The sequence below is a fragment of the Macrotis lagotis genome, chromosome 2, assembly GCF_037893015.1.
Source record: "Macrotis lagotis isolate mMagLag1 chromosome 2, bilby.v1.9.chrom.fasta, whole genome shotgun sequence".
Taxonomy (NCBI): domain Eukaryota; kingdom Metazoa; phylum Chordata; class Mammalia; order Peramelemorphia; family Peramelidae; genus Macrotis; species Macrotis lagotis.
This window is the reverse complement of record NC_133659.1, coordinates 18933724-18954965: the sequence shown is the minus strand read 5'-3', so window position 1 is coordinate 18954965 and position 21242 is coordinate 18933724. Positions and strand designations below refer to the sequence as shown.

The following is a 21242-nucleotide window of genomic DNA, read 5'->3' as shown; positions in this document are numbered from 1 at the left end:
TGAGTGGGTCACTCATGGAAACCTATTAGCTTCTTTAAGAGTCAGTATTATGAGTAAGTCCATAAGATTAAATAAAAGCAAAAGGCAGGTCAACAGGTCATAATTTAATCAGAGATCCACTTGTGATTGGGAAGAGTGCCCAGAAATCTCTGAAAAAATTAAACAGTTGAATGCAGATTCTTGGAATGCATGGGACTAGCATTGAAGTCTGTGAATGAGCCTTTGGTTGGGGAAGTTCAACAAGGCATCCGCAAGTATGTGGCTGAAAAAAATAATGGCTTTATTATTGTCCTGGCCTGAGGAAGGTAGCTCTGGATACTGCACAAGTGGAAATCATCAGGGTTAAAGATGTATTTAGACTGCCCTTCCGTCCCCCAAGGTTTGAAAGCTGACCCTTTTCTATTTCCCATTGCTGGGAAATGAAGTAGCTCCCAAGAGGATTCAGATGTAAATTGATGAGTCAAAAGAATCCTAACAGGTTTGTAGGATTAGAATGTGAAGGGATTCTAACTCAACTAATCTAATTCTCACTTCCCTCTCATTTCACAATTGAAGAAACTGAGACCCAGAGAGGGTAAGTCCATTGGCTCAAGGTCACACAGTTTCTAAGTATTAGAGATGAGATTTGAAGCCTGAATCTCTATCTCTAAATCCACTAAACTAAGCTGCTTAAACACTGGACTACATCCTATAAGATGAACTGAAAAAATAATTGGAATATCTTACACTTGGATTCAAGAAAATTGATTTTACAAATACCCACTGGGGAGGGGTGACCAGACTGCATTTTGCCTGGGCTTCTATTGGCTTGCAGGTTCATTATGAAGCAACTGTACAATATGATAGGCTCAAAAACTAACACAAAACTTTGGTTGCTTTATGTCCAGGAATTAGGAGGTGATGATGGTTGTACTGTATTTGGTGAAGCATCTGAATTTTAAGAATGTTAATAGCAAACTGGAAAACTTCTAGAGTAAGGCAAACAAAATGTTGCATGGACTTCAGTGCCATCCTCATAAGGATTATTGGAAGAATGTAGGGAAGTTTTGCCTAGTAAAGAAAATGTATAAGGGAACTGAACTAGTTGTCTTCAACTCTTTCAAGAACTATCAAGTGAAAAAATGTCTTAGACATTTTGGTTATGGCCCATCAGAACCAAGAATAATAGGTAGAAATTTCAGACGGGCAAATAGAGACTTGATGGCAGAAAGAAGCGTAGTGACCATTGGAGTTATTCCAAATGGAATGGACCCGTGCTCTGATGGTAGGTTTCCCTTGTTGGAGCTCTATCAACCCGAGACTGACTGAACACTGTCAGGGATTTTTATTTAAACATAGGTTGTATTAAATGAGATCTAACTCTGGAATTCTGTGTCCTTCTTTCATATTCATCTAGGTCCATCTATGTGTTTTGTTTAAGTTGGACAAAGGTGTTGAACATTATCAAGAGTTAATGGAATTTCCAAAAGCTTTGATCCTTCTTCTCCTCCTCCCTTCTGCTCATCTCAGTTGACGTAACCATGGAATATAGTCACAACTAAAGAAATTTTAATGTATTAGTTAAACAATAATATCTGGTGAGCCCCATACAAAGTATGAAAAGATTTTTTGATGAGCCAGAAGGGAGAAACCCATTTGGATGAACAGAAAGTGTTCTCCTTAGGACTTTAGCTAAGTCCTGGACAAGTTTGAAGTACGTGGTTTGAGATTTGGAAACAAGACAAGCCAAGACTATCTTGTGCAACTGATCTCTGAAGACATGGGGAAGGGGAAGGAAGGGATATTTACCTTCTCCTTTCTGTCTATCATCTAGAAATGGAGTTACTCTCCTAAAGCAGACACCCTATTCCATAAATGATAATCAGTTTGGGAGAATTCAGGGCACAGTGGAGAAACCACATGCACACATCAGATAGACATGGCCACAGAATAGTCATCATTTGAAGGAGTAGAGCCAGCTATGACTTGATATGGAGAAGAGTAGACCTTGGGAACCCAGATGAACAACTTGACAGGGAAAGAAGGACCTTTGTGAGGATTCTCCAGAAAGAAAGGGTGTTGAGGTCCTGAAATTCCTGAGCTGTGACTTGTTTTGACCATATGTCTTTTATATGCATGCTTTAAAGCAATTATATTCCCATTCTTCTCAGAAAAAGGATGCTAGTGAGAGAGTACAACCCAGGTTTATCAGAAGAATTTGTAACTGCTGTTTCCCTGCCATCTTAGTAAAGAGATAGACAACTGCTAGTATACTAGTCATGGCTCATCATTTTAGATGGGTAAGCCAACATGATATACCCTTTGAATCTTTTACAATTTAGCCCTGAGTACTTAACTTAGGAACTTGTGAGTGTTAAGTTGGGGAATAGGATGCCCATAGTGGATACCACATGAGTATTAGGAGAAGGGATAGAATGTGCTTGTGTAATATAAGGTCAAAGGATGGCCAACGTGCTAGAAATCTGAATATATGAATCCCTAACTTTTCAGTCTTCCTTCTCATTTTCTACTGTAAACTTTTATTGGAAATAACTGATCCCAGGATGGCAAGTTTCTGTGTTTGGAACTATCTAACATCAGCCCTAGGAAAGGATTAGTTGCATTCATCCGGGATATTGAACCAGAGTTCTGGCAAACATCATTGTGAAAATCCAACTACCTCTAAGGGACCCTGAGAAATGGTATCTCTAGATGCCAAATCAGATAGCACAAATGAATTAATTCCTTTGTACATGGTTTCGCAGTTGGTTCCAGCCCAACATTTAAGGTTAGAGGTTGAAGAAAGCAAGTTACTAAGTGAGTCTTATCTGTTTCCATCCCTTTTTAACCTCAGAGGTCAAGAAGGGTTGGGGAAAAAAAGGGGCCCAAAGAGAAGGCTACATTTCCTTGGAAATGCTATTTATTGTATGAACCAACCAAGAGTAAGAAATAAAATAGCTGCTCCCTGTCCAATAAGGGCATCTTCTTCCCTCATTTCATTAAAAATTTAAAGCACTCTTGTTTTAAGTAGGGTAAATTAGTAATTAAGTGCTATATAATCAACTTGTCTAAACACAGTACTGCAGAAGACCAAATTAATCACTCGTTTGCTTTTTTTTTTACCCTATTAATGTACCTTTTACCCAAGCTCTTCCTGTGGTACCAAGATGTATTGGTTTCTTCCTTTACTTCAGACAGCAGAATGGATGAATCTTGCAAAGCTGATGGATCACAATGAGCTAAAATGGGCGAAGTTGACTGTGTAACAGAGTAAAACAGGTTGAAAGTCTTGGAGAAATTAAGAGTTCATTCCATACGACAGATTCATTTCATCCTATAGTTACTCTAGCCTAAGAAACAAGTAGGCACGTGACATCTTGGGCAAGGATTTGGGAGCATGTACCTACCTCTTCTTTCTGGTTACTGAGGTTCTTGCACTCTTTTAGAAGATAGTCTTCTTCTTTCCTAAATTTTCTTTTAGTTATTGAGTTTTGTTTTTACTTCTTATTTCTGTCCTTCAGTAAAATATAAGCACCTTGAGGGCAGCGGTCACATCTTTGTACTTATTCCTATTTTTAGCCCTGAGTGCTTAAAATAACTGAGTACATAAATGGACCTTATGAATGAATAAAAAATATAAAACACTTGCAGGAATTTTTCATTCTGTATACATATATATATATGTATGTATGTATGTATGTATACACACACACACACACACACACACACACACACACTCCACAATGTCTCCCTGCCACATAGCAGATGCTTAATAAAGGCATGTTGATCATTTAATGAGTTCCAGGCACTCTGTAAACCCCTTGTATACAAATACAAAAAGCCAGACAGCCTTCCCTCCAGATGCTTACATTCTAATAACCTGGAGGCAGCTAGATTGTGCAGTCCAATGCTGGCCCTGGAGACAGGAAGATCTAAGTTCAAATCTAGTCTCAGACCCTTAGTAATGATGTCACCCTGGGCAAATTGCTGAAGTTCTGTTTCAGTTTCCTTATTTGTAAAATGGTTGTTGTGAAGACAAAATGAGATGATGCTTTGCAAACCTTAAAGTTCTATTTAAATGCTAGATGTTGTTGCTGTTGTTGCCATTGGCACTGTGGTTTTTGCTGCTATGATCATTATTGTTAAAACAGCATCATTTACCACCAGATCTCTATTTGATATCCACTTCATCATCAGGCCACTGCACTTAGGAGACTCCTGGCTCTTTCTGAATCAGACTGTTAGCTCCTTGATGGAATGATTGTCTTTTCTCTTAATTGTAATCCAGAGCTTAGCTCCTGGAATATAGTAGGTGCTTTCATAAATATTTACCATATTGCATATGAAAGAGTAGTGGCCAAAAAAAAGGAGATTTTTAGTCTCAGAAATAACAGTAGGAGTTCGGAAGTTAGTTTCTATTTGACCAGTTCCTGAGTATTCTTTCAATAACTACCAGTTCTACTGGTTAAGCTTGCTTTACTTTCATCTCACCACCCTTTACTAATTTTTTTGTTAACTGTTTCCTTGCTGATATATTGCTGGCCAAGTTCATGCGTATTTCTCCCTCCCTGAACCTTTTGGTCCCACTAGAAGTTCTCCCTGTCCTTAGAAGCTAAAGTAGATTCAGTTACATCCAACAAACCCAAAATTATGTATCCATTATAGTCTTTTTTTCCCTACCTTGGGAAGTGATGTTTGTCCATTCCAAAAGCATTTCTGTAGTTTTTAGCATCTTAGTCATATGCTCAGAAAATGCCAAGTAATTTTTGTCTTCCATTCTGAAGAGGAGGTATTGATAGTTCCATGATAGTGTTTTGTACTTCTGCTTTTTAGGAATGAGCCTATGTGTTCTTTGTAGTATAAGACATATTGGTGGAATGCTTTTTCTAGCAGTAATCATGGTGTTCCATTGACTCCTTATGGCTTGAATTTACTATAACAGGCTCGATTTGTGATTCAGAGTTCCTCATTCTTCAGCCCCTCCTCCCTTTAAACTCTTCTTGTTCTCTGCTCCTTAATGTGTCCTCCTCAATCCAGAGACATTGGACTCTTGGCTACTCTACAAAGGAGATCCTCCATCTTGGCTCCCAACATTTCCACTGTCTGTATCCCATCTTTGGAAGCTTTTCCCTCCTCCACTCTTTTACTGAATTTCCAGGCTTTTTTAAAGGCCCAAACAAAAAATTCCTTCTTTTTCTGGATGCCTTTTCCAACCCCCTCTTAATTCTAGTTCCTTCTGTTAATTGTTTTCTATTTATCCTCTATATTATATATATATATATATATATATATATATATATATATATATGTATATAGCTTGCTTTGTATATATTTGTTTGCATGTTGTTTCTCCCATTAGATTGCAAGCTCCTTTAGGGCAGGGCTTTCTTTTACCTCTTTTTATTTCCCTGGTCTTTAACAAGAGCCTGGCATAAATTAGCCATTTCATTACTGCTAACTGGTTGATTGATATTAGTATGATATTTCATTTTTTTTCTTTTTGCAAGGTAATGGGCTTAAGTAACTTGCTCAAGGTCACACAGCTAGAAAGTATCAAATATTTGAGGTCAGGTTTGAACTGACATTCTCCTGATACCAGGGTCTTTGCTCTATCTACTGCACTACCTAGCTGCCCTCATTATTTCATATTTCAATGTTTTATGTTTACCATGCAAATCCGTAAGATCTATGAGGGCAGATGCCCAATAAACCTCTTTGTGTCTCTGTTTACTAGTGCTGTGCTCATTAGAGATTCTTGGTAAATGATTGTTGAATGAATAAATGAATTAGAATGATGCCCTCAATAACAAGTGTTTATTGAGCATGTACCCAACATTCTACCAGGTGCTAAATTTTTTGTTTTGCTTTGTTTTTGGGAGGAGGAAGGGAAAAGAGAAAATCTAAGTCATGCTCCTTGTCCCAGGAGAATAATGTTTTTAGATGTATGGGTATTTGTATGTATGTACATTTATATATCTATCCATATAGATTTCTATATACATTATATATAAATATATAATATCTCTGGTATAGTTGGGGAAGTAAAACTCTGAATAGTGCTCTCTGTAAAGGGAGATAAGAGAAGGAAATTACTTTAATGGACTGGAGTAATCACGAAAATAAGTTGAGCCTGACTTTGAAGAAAGTGTTGGGTTGGAGTAAGCTGAGTTGGGCCAAGGGCATCACAAATGTGGAATTTGTATGAACTGAGTCACAGAGGCAAGAGTCTACATTGTGTTTTTCAGTAACTACAAAGGAGACTGGTTTAATAAGGCAGGAGTGTTCATGTTGGGTAGTGGTGAAATACCCATCAATGAGGAATGGGAGGCTAGATGATGGGGAGGAAGGCCATCTCCTACCAGTCTGCAGAACTGTGACTTTCATTGGACATTATTTAAACTAGAAGATTTATATGACTAATCTCCTCAGGATGAAATAACTAGCTATATTCTTTTTTGGAGAGAAAATTAATAGATTGAAATTCCCATAAAAAGTAACACTAAGTGCTTCTTAGATGTCACCAATAATGTCTCATTGTTTGGAAGGAAAGCAGGTTGACCCAAGCTGTAGATTAATTCAGTCTGGGAACAATAATAAATGTTTTATGACTTATCTTCCATGTTTATGAGGGTAGACTGAAATAGAAGGTATAAAATATACTCAAAAAGTGACCTTAGCAAGAGAGAGGCCACAGTCACTGTGCTGTGTACTTCTGTAAAGGATGGAACAAAGGGTCTTGAGAGTGTCACACTGTCCCACACAATCACCAAGATGAGAATTATTCAGATTTATCTCCCCCAGAACAAGATGGGCATCTTGCCATCACAAGCCAAAACAGACCAAAAACATTTGACTCCAAGTCACCTCCCTATCCGATGAGGCTTGGACATAGGGGTAATGGATTAAGGAAAAATGGTGAATGAGTCATAAATGGCCAATTCAGCAGCCAGGGGTTCTGAGTAGAAGGAAATATAAGGTTGGAGAGAAATGCTAAGTTGGAAACTTGAATGTTTATGCTAATATTCAGTTTAATAAATTGGTGAGCTTGAACGTCTCTGAGAGAAAAAGTCATAGTCTTGAAGTCAACCATGTATGGCGTAACTGGGAGACTAGGATATACTGACTGAACTTAGGGTTCCAGGAGAGGCGTTCTCCCTGTCCTCAAACACTTTCTAATCTACTTTCCTCCAACCCCAATAACAAATTGAACTATGTTCTTTCCCCCCCAAATGATTGTTGTTTTCCTGTACCAGTGGCGGTATTGCTGCCGTTTGTCCTTCACTCTCAAAGAGGACCGTGGCACCAGAAAGGTGATGCCTTTACTTGCAAGTGGTTGGAATATAAGTTGAGACAGGGATGTGCAAAGTTACCAGACTTGCTCTCTTTTCCAGAGCATCTGAGTCCAGTGGTAAGAACTGATCAGGGGTCAGCTGGGTGGCGCAATGGATAGAGCACCAATCCTGGAGTTAGGAGGACCTGAATTCAAATGCGGCCTCAGACACTTAATAATGACCTAGCTGTGTGACTTTCAGCAAGTCACTTAATCCCATTGCCTTACAAAAACTAAAAAGGGAAGAAAAGAAAAGATGATCAGGACTGGAGATCACCCAGATGCAGTGTAAGACCTTTGTCTTTTTAAGCTAAGATCTTTCCCAGGTCTCAGTTTGTCTGAGGAATACCCCATTTAGTGATTAAGGCAAAAAAAACAAGAAACAAGGCAAAAAATATTACCTCTTTTACCTACTTGGAAAAAATCAGTCTGGGAGAAGATGTTCAGGGTTTTTTACTAGAACAGGAAAAATCTCTATTTACATTCACTCTGAGTCATCCAAATTCAAAATAGTGATCAAATCAGATGTGGGCTAGAACCTGTCCTTGACCCATCAGTGAAAGCCAGAATTTAATGGACATTGATGGGAAAAAAGCTAAAAAACCTTAATCTAATGCAACCTCTTCATTTTACAGGTCTCATATGACAACCTAGAGAGAAATAACTTGTCCAAGTGACGGAGGCAGTCAATATCAGAAATGTGTGGAATTTAAATTCAGACCCCTCTGACTTTATATGCACCGGGTTAGTATGGAGATAAAAGAGATTGTTGTGAGACTCTCATAACAGAAGGAAAATTGCTGCAAACTTTAGAATATTCTATTAATGTCAGGTATTATTATGATTATTCTCTGAGCTTGAGATGCCCTCCTTTCCCCTCTATGCTTCTTACTATCCTCATATTTCTTGCATATATTCCTTCCAGTGGACTAGAAGCTTTTGCAGACAGGGACTTCCACTTTGGGTCTGGATCCTCAGTGATACAAGTCCCCAGTTCTTTGTATGATGGAAACCTTTCTAGCTACTTTGTATATTGTTTGAATTTAGACTTCTTTAAGCCTTTTGAGACCAGGGACTGTTTTGTTTCTGTCTTGAGAACATTCAAAGCTATTTGAATTGAATTTCTTTGCATTAGTGGATAAGCTGGGCAGTCTTTGGTGATGGGAAGACCCATTCACAAACAAGCCCCATGACCCCTATGTACCTCTGCTAAAACCTCTCATATTTTTTTTGGCAATATCTACTTGTCTTGACAATGGACAGTGTTGGGGAAGTTGAAGCCTCTGGCTCTTTGCCCCTTCCACATGCTGTGGAACTAGTCATCCTAGCCAATGATTCTCAGAGGCTGAAGTTCCATCAGAACATTTGAACTTTTCCTATGTCAACAGAGAGGATCAGACTGTTCTGTGAGGAGTGACTGTGAGAACAGGCTAAAATACCTCCCCCAAACCAACCTTTTTCTTCTCTTTTTTTTTTTGGTAATCATTTCAAAGGAAATTCTTGATTACTGTGGGTATTTCATGCTAGATGTTGGGATTTGTGAGTTTCACCTTCCTGGCTCCTGAGTGTCCTTGAGACACACACACACACACACACAGACACACACACACACACACAGCACTATTTTCCCATTGCCTTTCAAAATAGCCAAAATTCATAATTTGGGGGATAGCTTTTTAGTAGCTAGAAAGGAATGCATTATGACTTTTTAAAAAAAAAAAACAAATTTTTTTCTGGGCTGCTGCCCTATAGGAAATCTAAAGTCAAATACTGTACAAAATTGGAAAGGACCTCAAATAGCATCTGATAATGTTGCTGAAACTGGAATAGAATCCCCACCCCACCCTCAGATGGGGACTTTCAGGTAGGGTCCCAGAGAATCCCTTGCTTAGTTGATGAGTTACTTATTCAATTGAATGGGATTATAGGGTATAGAAGGTGATGCAAGCCCCCGAATGGCCCCTTCATAGAGATGGGCATATTCCCTGACACCAATTTGTTTGGGCCTCAGAGAGGAGACTAAGCCTGCCTTCTGATGGTTGGATGACTGGACTCTGGAGAATGGACACTTAAATTTTTTTTTATTTTACTTAAGGCAATGGGATTAAGTGACTTGCCCAAGGTCATACAATTAGGCAGTTATTAAGTGTCTGAGACTGAATTTGAACTTGGGTCCTCCTAACTCCAGGACCAGTGCTCTATCCACTGCACCATCTAGCTGCCATGAGAATGGACTTTTATTCAAAGAGTTATCCCACTGCCACTTCTGTAATCTATATGATGGAGCTGTGAAATAGCAAGTCCTTTTTTTTTTCTTTTTCTTTCCACATGTTTAATTTTACTTGGATTTGCAAACCAATGTCCAACAAGGGGTGAGGTTGGGGTAAAGAGTCCAAAAAAGGCAACTTTGCAAGTAGCTTATGTTTGTCCAGGTCAGCTCCCAGAGCAGGGATAGACTAGGGTCTATGGGACCTCGGAACCCATGCAGAAAAGAGAAGATAAGGGATGGAGTGAAGGGGAAGAATAGGAGATGAGGATACACATTAGGGATCACCATGATAAAGTCCAGAAAATATATCTTGCTCCAAATCCAATATTCATTCAACTGAAAGAGAAGAATGGAAGAATCAGCTGTGGAGGTTAGAGAAAAGATATCTGTTCTAGATCAGTTATTAGAACAGCCTCTTAAGACTGAGGGTAGATGTTCTGAAACAACCCCTTTCCAAGGATTTTACTAAGGTGACGTGGTATGTTTAAGGGCCTGCTTTGTTTCAGAGCAAATACTTTATGAATATGGTATTTGTTCCCACAACACTGGAGAGGCAGGTATTTTTTATTCCCATTTTACATTTGAGGAAACTGAGGCAGGCAGAGCTTAAATGATTTGCCCGAGGTTATACAACTAGTAAATGTATTAGGCCAGATTTAAACATAGTTTTAATTGAAATTAAAAATCAATTTGCTTCCAGGTCCAACATTCTATCCAGGATTAAACCTAGCAGCCTCTAGCTTGTAGATGACTGAAAAGGAGTTGGATGATCTAGACATGCAGTAGAATGAAAGACAACAGATGGTTACACTGGTAGCTATGAATGAGTATTGGAAGATAGTAAGGTTGGGGCGGCTAGGTGGCACAGTGGATAAAGCACCAGCCCTGGAGTCAGGAGTACCTGGGTTCAAATCCGGTCTCAGGCATTTAATGATTACCTAGCTGTGTGGCCTTGGGCAAGCCACTTAACCCCATTTGCCTTGCAAAAACCTAAAGAAAAATGATAGCAAGGTCCTCTCCAGGAAAGTGTCAAGCAAGCCTGGATCTCCATTTGATAGGGATACTGTCATGGAAGTACTGGATGCCTCTCAGCTGCCTTCCTCCTCTAGAATTCTGGGATTCCATGATTCCTGATTTCTATGCAAGCTTCTCTCCCCTCCCCCAAGCTTAGGGAGGGAAGACCATGAAGCCCAAATTTAAGATCTTTTGTAATACTAATAGAATAAAGGATCAGGATGTTACCTTCAAGTCTATGTAATCCAACCCATTCACTCTACAAATTTTAAAAATGAAAGGATGTAGCAGCAGCAGTAGCAGTCCAGGAAAAGATGTTGGAACTGTTTTGACTTCAGGCTAGAAAGCTAATGAATGACCAGGTCAGAACCCATAGTCAAACAAAACATACATTTGGGTTCTTTTCTTTTGTTTTTCTTTTGGATATATTCTCTTGATCATAAAGTAGAAGTCATGAAATGCCACAAGAAATCTCCCAGTTCCCCAAATCTCAATTTTATTAAGTTGGCTCTTCATTTTAATTGTTAGAACCATCCCATGATAAACAAGTGTGCAAGGCTGGCTTAGGGCTCTCAGAAAAACACTTTAATTTTTTCTTTGTTTGCAAAAACTTGAAAAATTACTTGCTATGTAAACTGGGACCCAAATGGTTGATGGGACTTTCCCAATGTCACATGGGCAACCTGATCCTAGACTTAAAGAAAGACATGTAAAGATCATGGATCAAAATTAGGAAGGGACTTCCAAGGTCATCTGATTCAAGCTTCCCATTTTACAAGTGGAGAAACTGAGTCCTAAGGTCATGAAATGACTTGTCCAAAGTCTCACAGGAAAACAGAATTTGAACCCAAGTCTTCTAACTCCAGTCTTTGTTTTGTCTGCATATCACATAATACCTCTACAGATCAGCATGGTTTATTAATAATAATAATAATATGATGATGATGATGATGATGATAACAATAAAATTGTCTTTTCCTTGGAACTTGCTGACTTTGCCACAAAAGTAGAAGCCAGGAAATACCACAATAGTACTCTGAGTTCCTCATATCTACTGTTTATGAAGCTCCCACTTCTTCATCACCATCCGAGAAAAAAAAGAAAAAAGAACATTATGAACAAGGGCACTTTATTTATCATGTGCTTTATCAGACTTACTTTACCAGATACTCATAAAAAAGATTTGCTGGAATTTGAAAAACATCTTAACATTCACAGTGCTATTCAGCATCTGTTATCTCTATCCATGCCTACTCCCTCAACACCACCTGTGACATTAGGAAAGTGATTAGGAAGGACATTTACAAAGTAGATGAATCACAGGAGCGGAGTTCAAGAATGGGAAGGAAACTCTAGAACATTCTAGAATGCAACTCAGAAGCTATCTGGAGCCAAAGTGGTCAACATGCGTTTTCAGGAAGGAATACAAGATCAAAATCTAACTGGGAAATAATTTAACAATATAAATAATGATGAAAATAAACTCCCACTTTGAAAAGTTCTCAGGATACATGACCTCATAAAATAGGAACTATCACCATAGCTCCAGTGGAACTACTGAGGCTCATAGAGAGGTTGAGAGTAGGTGAGCCAGTGGATAATGGACTGTACTTAGAGTCTGGAAAACCTGAGTTCAAATCCTGATTCAGAGAGTTAGTTCACTTGCTCTCAGTTTCTTCATTTTTAAAATAGAAATTGTTATAGCTTCTAGGAGTGTTGTGAGCATCAAACCAGATAACATATAACATATGTAGGGCAGCTAGGTGGTATAGTGGGTAGAACACTAGCTCTGGCCTCAGGAGAACCTCAGCTTAAACCTAGTATCAGACATTTACTAATTGAGTGACCCTGGGCAAATCACTTAACCCTGTTCCTCATCTGTAAATATGCTGGAGGAGGAAATGACAAAGCACTCAACTGTCTCTGCCAAGAAAACCCCAAAAGAGATCATGAAGGATCAGACATGACGGAAAGTGACTAAACTACACAGTTATTTGTGATTGTAATTATCCTTCTTGATTATAGCTATTGTTATGATTATTATTGATTACAGTCATTACTGTTCGCCCTGACACATTTGGGTTCGGAAGCTTTGAATTTAAGAAAGGGCGGACACAAGAAAGACAAGGGATTCTAATTTCATTAGTAGGGGGGGAGGGGAGGAAAAAGAGCTGCTCCTAACAAACTCCCCCGGCCCCAGACATACACATACACATACACTGTTCAAAGAAGGAAAATGAGACTTCAGGAATGGCTTATTCAAGGATTTAAAGCTAGCAAGGGGGAGAGGCAAGACAATCTCAAGCCAAGTAGCCTCTGTCCATATGAGCACACTGAGTCCTGAGGAGTAGACATGGGGGCTGCATTTTCCAGAGATCCTAATCCCTTCCCTTTCACCCTATGTTTATATTATTGCATGTTTCTGTTTAAAAAGAATTTTCTTTTTATATGAATCAAGCCATCCCAATGTGTGTGTGTGTGTGTGTGTGTGTGTCTATATGTGTGTATGTCAAATACTTAACACTGACTATATATATATATATATATATATATATATAATATATATTCAGTCAAGATACATTTCTGATTTAGTAAGCATTTATTAATCACCTACTGTTTGCAAACAGTGTGCCTGATCTATGTAGGACCATGTACCTAAACTGTGATTGAAAGGAGGCAAAAGAGAATGGCAGGGGCAACATTCCAAGCAGGAGGCACAGCCAGGATGAAGATCGAAAGTGCAGGGGATGGAGTGTCACGTCCTGGGAACAGCAGGCAGGTCACTTTGACTGGACACAGAATGCATAAAGAAGTATAATTGGCATGACTGGAAATTTTGGTGGGAGGCAGAGTACCAAGAGCTTTTGAGGTCAAACTGCCATGTTCACGCTGTGACCCAAGAGCAATAGGGAACCACTAACATTTTTGGAATAGAGGAGTCACATGATCTGATCTGTGTTTCAAGGTTATCAAAGGAATATGAAAATATGGGATGTATGTTTTATGTGATTATCCTTCCTCAGCTAGTTCTCAATAGGCATATCAATTTGGCTACCAAATCCAAATGAAATATATGTTTGAATATACTGAAGCTTTATATTTATAAAGATCTTCCCCTTCATTCAAAGACCCTTTCCGACTTCCAGTCTACCTCCACCTAGCTCTCTTATACACATTTTATAGTCCAGATGGTGGCCTCCTATGTTGTGGTTGTTGAGTCATTTCAGTAGTATCCAACTCTTTGTGACCCCATTTAGGGTTTTCTTGGCAAAGTAGTTTGCCAATTCTTCCTCTAGCATTTTTTTTTACAGATGAGACAAACAGGGTAAACTGACTTGCACAAGCTAGCAAATGTCTGAAGCTAGATTTGAACTCATGAAGATGAGTTCCTGATTCCAAGTCCATTACTCGATGCATTATGGTGCAACCTAGCAGTGACTGGCCTCCTTGCAGTTTCTTTAAAAGGATGTGGCCATCTCCCACTTCCATGGCTTGGCACTCATTGACTGTCATCCATACTTTGAATGTTCTGCTCTCTATATGTCATCTTCCCCTTTTAAAAAATTCAGGGAAGGGGTGTGAGTGTAGTTCAAATCCTATCTCTCACACATACTAATTGTGTGACCCTGGGCAATTGGATTCTCCCATGACTCTCAGTGCTCTAGACAGCTCTCTAAGTAAATCGAAGAGAAGGCATAGACCCACATTGGCAGAGGAAGTTCCTTCACCTGGAAATTTCCATCTAATGACTTTACAGACTCAGTCTCTACCCTTCTTCTCAGTACTTAGCAAACTGCTTGTTGCTCAATTAAGTTGCCAAACATAAGGAGTGAGTAACAATTACTTTTTCATTCATTTGTTCATTTTGCTTTCATTAGCTCATCACTAAGGTCTCATCTAGCCCTACGTTTTAAGCTTTCTAAGGTTCTTTCTTCTAAGATATGGTGATTCCATGAGATGAACAGCCAACCAACATGACTGTCTTACCCAGTTCATCCTTATCACTAATGTTCCTTAGAAATTGGGTTCCTTTTTGCCTCTGGACAGATCTATTAGGAAAGAAGCAAGTCTTCTCCTTAGGACTTTTGATTGACTGCCCAGCGATCTGAAATAACAGGGTTTCAGTCAAGGCGAATGGTTCTGGTGGCTGACAAATGAGCTGCCTCCCTCTCAGTGGGGGTTAGCATTTTCACTTGCATTAAAAAGGAAATTAATAATTGTCTTCGGGACACTGAATTGCTTGTAGCTCTTATAATAAATGGCATGGGGTCCGCCTCTTGGTTGCTGGTACTTTTAGGCCTTGGTACTAAATGTACCTCAAAGCTACCCAGGATCCTCCTCCTCCATCCTCCCCTCCTCTTCTTCCTCCTTTCCAACCTCTCCTGGAATTATTCATCTTTGCAATGCCGCCATCTTCTGACCATGGAAGACCATTGCATGACCTGGAAAAAGATCTTGTTTAAATTGTGTTTGTTTCCTTTTGAAATTTTGGAATAAAAGTTTAATATTTGGGATCGAATTTGGGATAGAGAGAAAGAAGAAAGGTGGGAGAGAAAGCTGTAGGGGGCAGTGGATCAGAAATCATTCTTCTCTATGTGTCTCAATTTCCTTTTCTGGATATTTAGAGTGTTGGAGTTAGTAGATAATTCATCCAGCACTAGGAGAGAATTAGATTTCACCCTCACAATGTATTCACACAGACTCTGACAGGAGCTGATTGATACCTCAGAAGTCATCAAATGCTATAAATCAGGGATTGATTTATGGCTCTGCTGATTGTCTAGACTTAAGAAAGTGATGAATGAAAGGCTAATAAATGCAAATTTAAATTAAAAATATTTCGTGCTTGGTGGCAAAGAGGATGGAGAGTCAGGGCTGGATTCAGACACACTCATCTTCCTGAGTTCCAATGGTCTCAGGCGCTTCCTAACTATCTGTGTGTGATCCTGGGCAAGTCGTTTCTCCTCATTTACCTCAGTTCCTCATCTAGAACTGGAGAAGGAAATGGCAAACCACTCCAGTATATCTGTCAAGGAAACTTCGAATGGGGTCAGGAAGAATCAAGAAACATGACTGAAACAACTGAACGGCAACACATTTCTCACACACTCCCTCCCTCCTCCAAAAAACTGATTATTAAACATTTACCAGCACATTTCTGATTATAGGACAATCCTTTCATTTTTACAGAGGGGCTAAATGGAAGCTCAGAAGGGTGAGAAGTTTTAGAGAGTTCTACATCTAGATCAAGGAAAAACTCAGAGATTATTATCCTCTTCTACTGTCTCATTTTACAGAAGAAGAGACTGAGGGTCATAGGGGGAAAGTGATTCAAGATCCTGTCAGACAAGTGTTAGACTCAGATTGGTGTTGTTCTTTGTTCTTTGTTCCCAAAGAAGACCATGACATCAGGGAGGTGGATTGGATTTAAGTAGGGGGGAGGGGTGGCTGTGCAAGGTCCTTGACTTCACTTTCTCCTCCAAAGCTATCTGGGTCCAATGGCCAGATATGGATCAGGATACCTGGAGATGGTTCAGGAGGCAGCAGGCAACCCTTTCAGGTTCAAGGATTTTTTCCAATATGCCACACTGAGTCATGATCTCTCCTGGCCTAATACTCTAGCATTTCTTTTTAAAATTATCCTATTTTTGATGCAGTTTTTTCTACATTTCATTTGTTTCTACGTCCCTCTCCTGTCTTCTCTCTAGTAAGCAAACAAAGATGAAAAAATAAAGAGAGAACAAAAAGGAGTTCACATTTCTGGTCAACACCTCAGACATGTCTGCTAGAATCTGCAGTATTCACAACCATAGCTTCTTATCCCCTTTTTGTGCAATGAAGGGAGAGAGATACCTTTATTCCCCACTCTTCTCTTGTTCTAGCCCATGATTCCGGGAAACTCTGTAAAGAATGCCAAAAGGGAAGGGTGATCATTGAAAGTACTGGGTCCCTTCTACAAAGTAAATATATGTGGGATTATAAAAAAGAGTTTTAGTCACAAGAACCCTAATGTTGGCCTTACCACTAAGCCCAGCTTTCCCTTCTATAAAACTGGGATAATGATATTTGCCTTAACCACTAATAATGCATATGAGAATACTACTTTACTGTGCGGGCCATTGCATCTGGATACATTGAGATCTATTATAATTACATTGTACTTTTATAAGTAATATATATATATATATATACATAATCATATATATGTGTAGTATAGAAATACATTGTAAGGTAAGCACATTACAAATATGATTACATTTTATCCTCACAAGGACACTAGGATGTCAGATATTATTAATATCTCTGATTGACAGGAGGGGAAAGGGAGGCAAGTTAAGCTACTCCAGGATCATACAACTAGTAATGGGCCAAGTGATTTTCAGATCCTTTCTTTGTGACTCCAGGTCCAAGGCTCTATCCATTCTGCCACCTAGTGGCTGTTGAGGACTCCTCAGTGGGCAGCATGACATTCTCCACTGCCACTGAAAGAGATTAAACTGTATTTGGGAAATAATTCACAAAATAACTAAATGAATATCCAGTAGACCATAGATAATTTTAATATGTAGTTCACTATGTGGTATGGGGGCCCTGCTTCTATTTGAATTGGACACTGTCTTTTTGGTGTTTCTAAGGGGCATCTACTTTTTTTTCTCTCCCATGGATGGTTTTGCTGACCCCTCCAGCCACCAGTGAGGGCCTCCCAGAACTCCCAGAGCAATTGGTCTAATTCATCAATGGTCTGAGAAATGTTTTCCTATTCTGTCACTTTTCCTCCCCCTCCACCATCCATCAGCCAGAGCCACTTTATTTCACATCTGATAGGCATATCCTGATTGGCCATTTCTCTTGCAGCCTTTTCCTTAGATGGCATATTCATAGCATTCTTAAAATAGGCTATGGCATGCAGTGGATGACAATACTGTGCTGCATCTTGAAGGGATAAAACCATTGCTCAGATAGGAACAAAGTCAACCCTTCTTGTTAAGTTGGCTTCAGAATCATCTACAAATAATCATGATTAAAAGTAATAACATGAGGTGGCTACATGGTGCAGTGGATAGAGCACTGGCCCTGGAGACAGGAGGACTTGAACTCAAATCTGGCCTCAGACACTTAATAACGACCTAGCTGTGTGGCCTTGGGCAAGTCACTTAACCCCATTGCCTTGCAAACAAAAAAGCATCTAAAATAATAACAATGATTATAACTAGAATTTTTATATAGCACTATAAGACTCACAAAGAGCTTTGCAAATATTATCTCATGTGATCCTCACAACAACCTGAGGACCTGTTATCTCCATTTTATGGGGGGGGAACTGAGGTAGGCAGGTTGATTGATTTGTCCAGGATTATATAAAAAGAAGTTGGATTTGACTGACTTCTGGTCCAGTACTCTATCCACTTTGTGGTTTTCTGCCAGGAAAGGGTTGATAAATGTTTAGCAACTGCCAATCTGGCAGAAACAAACAAACAAACAAATGTATGAAAGAATAAATATATACATATGTGTGTATCTGTGCATACCAACACACTCTTAAATTGAATATATATTATTAGCATTTCCCCCCACCATTTTCTTAAGTTTCGAGCAATAATCAACACAACAATCCATTAAGCCCTCACTTTGCAGAGTTTGCCAATTTCTGAGGTGTGAATATTGCAATCTGAGAGTCAGTAAGAGTTGGCTCTGCCCCCTCCTGCTTTCTATTCAATCTTAAGAAGTAATTGGAAGGACTTTTGGCTAGTGAGATTGACTGCCAGCTGTGGTAGTTAGGGTTCTTCTGAAATAGCCAACCTCTCAAAGCAAAGAGCCAGAAAAAATAAATTATATGAAAACAAATTCAGTCATGAGTCATTGGGCTCATCTTGTTCAAACCACTTGGTTTATGTCTCAAACGAGCTAAGGGTAGGATAATATATGATGCTCTTTAATAGAACTCTGCTCGAATCGGAGGGGATTCAGGAGCAAAATATGTGCCTGACAGACCCCATGAGTCAATTCAATATACAAATTGAACTCGTGTTTACAAAGCCTGATGATGATTTGTTATTGCTTTTGGATTTGTGTTGTGCCTTTGTCAAGATGCAAAAGATGGTGTATGTCGGGGACTTGACTCTTCTGAAGGTATGGAAGAACACTCAAGAGTGAATGAGCAGTATGGGAATGGGCGTGTGCGTCTGTCTGCATGTACAAAAACATATCCAGATGTTTGTCCAGCCAGGTGTGAGAGTCAGAATGAGGAAGGAGAGCTGAGCTTTGGCTTGGTGAGTCAACTAAAGGAAATAGGAATCATTAGCCTGGAGAAAGAAGACTAAAGGCAGAGCTTGAAAGGTTGGCCCAGGGAGGAGGCACTAAGTTATTCTACTTGGTCCCATAGTAGCAATTTTAGTTTGGATGTCAACAAAATTCTCTTAACAATTTGAAGTGGAATAGACTGCCTCAAAAGGTAGCAATTTTCTCTTGCAAGCAGGTCTTTGAGTAGAGGTGACGTGTCTATTTATTGGATATGCTGTGGGATATGGGGAGAATCATTCTTTGGATATGAATTGGAATAGATAATTGATGATTTCCCTTCTAAGTAAAAATTCCATGACTTGGATTTGATTTTCAGCTTTGAACTTTATGTAGTAGTTTTAATGGTGTTGGTGTGGGTGTTGGTGGTGGTGGTGGTGATGGTCATGGTGGTGGTAGTAGAGGTGGTTGTAGTGGTGATGCTGTTGGTGGTAGAGGTAGTGGTTGATGATACCTTTTAAGGTATGTCAACAGCTCCAAAGTCAAAAGGGCTCATTGTATCTTCTATGATGTGACTTCTATTCTAGCAGTTTGGAGACTGCTGAGAAAGTAGCCCAAAAGAAAAGATGAGTCACTTATGCTGATATATAACTTTCTGACTAAAGGGATCATGGTGCAAATACTCCCATTTGAATCCAAGACAACCCTGGATGCATGGATTATGGTCAAGCATATTTGTGAGGAAAGAGTTAGGAGATAGGGGGCATTGAGGATAAAAAGGGAGAGTGGAGGATCAATGGATCAAACCCTCATAAGAGGTAGATGGGGATGGAATCAAGGACATAGGGAAAGGTATAGCCACCTTTTCCTTCCATCTTTATAAAGGAGAGGATATGATAGGAATTTGAGATGCATAGTACAAATGAATTATCCTCTATTTTGTAGGGAGAGTAGTTTAGATCTGCAATTTCTTCCTGGTGGGGATTTCCCAAGACTTGACCTCAAGGCTTTCTGACCTTGAACCCAGATCTCTTTTGACTGTGCATCCCAGTCCCTTGTTTCTCATCTGTTTTGCACAAGAGAGAAAACCAAGGCTCAGAGTAGAGGCTTTAGGATTACATGTTAAATCAGAACATCATAGAATTCAGAGCTAAGAAGGAACCTTAGAGGCCATGTAGTCCAATTAAAATGAGTTTTAGAGAGGGAGCTTACTTAAGATTCTCTAGTCAGTGAATAAGAACATCCTAGAATTCAGAATTGGAAAGTGATTCAGTACCCCACCCCTTTTTATAATTGAAGAAACTTGAGTCCCTCAAGGGCACACAGATTTAAGTGTCAAAGATGGACCTAGTCCTCTAACTCCAGGGCCTGAACTCTTCCTACTATATCACACAAATCCAAAACTTTTGTGTTGCTGAGTCACAAGTGGGACCTGAGACGGGGAAATAACAATTCCAAGGCTATATAAGGAAATAATGGAAGAGCTGGGATTCTAACCCAGATCCCTTCCCCTCAATCCTATCATCTTTCAGCTTTAACAACCTCTCTGACTTTCCTCTGGGTTTCCTCCTTTCATTCCTGCTATTTTAATCCTTGACTAGAAAGAAGAAAATACAAAATCATTGTGGCCAGGATTAGTATCTGATCCATCCTAAGGAAAAGTGACCTTTGTTCTCATCTATGCTATTAGGGTTAGAGTGTACTGTGGTACAATGGGAAGCTAAGTGGTAGGCTTAAAATCCAGAAGATTCCTCTTTCTGAGTTTAAATCCAAACTTGGACACTTAACTAGCTGTGTAAACCTGGGAAAGTCACTTCAGTCTGTTTGCCTCAGTTTCCTCATTTGTAAAATGAGTTGGAGAAGGAAATGGCAAACCAATGGCAAACCATTCCAGTATCTGCTAAGAGTACCCCAAGTGAGGTCAGGAAGAGTCAGACATGATTGAAACAACTGAAGACCATGGACAGATACTTAATCTCTTTCAGCCTTAGCTTCCTTAGTCAGACGCAACCAGAGACTAACTGAACAACAACAAATGGTATAATGAGAAAGGACTCGGGATTGGGCGTCAGTTAAGCAGGATTTGTTAAATGCTCCTATGAAGATGGCAAATACAACTGCAAAGAGATCGGGAGATCTAGAAAGGTGATACCCTTCATCGTCTTGACTGTTCTAATACTTTCCATTTCTATAATCCTAGCAAATCATTTTCCATCCTTAGTTTCCTCCTCTGTGAAATGAAGAAATCTCCAAGTTTCTGTTCAGTTCTAAATCTAGGATTATTGTTTCTCAGGAGGATAGGACCATTCCAGATAGGCCACACCCAGGCTACAGAAAAGCCAATGCCTTGGCCTCCATCTCATGGCTCAGGGTTGAGAAGAGGGTCAAGCCAAAGATGGAGTGAGCCAGGGG

At 39.5% G+C, this 21242-nt stretch overlaps 1 protein-coding gene across 8 annotated transcripts in view; it reads left to right on the top strand.

The window, feature by feature from the left end:
• The window catches only part of FGGY (FGGY carbohydrate kinase domain containing), a 529413-nt gene that overhangs the window by 446057 nt on the left and 62114 nt on the right, over positions 1 to 21242 (top strand). Inside the window, exon 15 of one of the 8 annotated variants that reach the window (XM_074221310.1) lies at positions 7945 to 21242. This exon is cut by the window's right edge and continues 18159 nt beyond it. The exons of the other annotated variants lie outside the window; for them this stretch is intronic. Coding sequence (XP_074077411.1) covers positions 7945 to 7986 — 42 coding nt within the window. The 3' untranslated portion in view covers positions 7987 to 21242. The remainder of the gene's footprint in view (positions 1 to 7944) is intronic. 8 annotated transcript variants of the gene reach the window in all.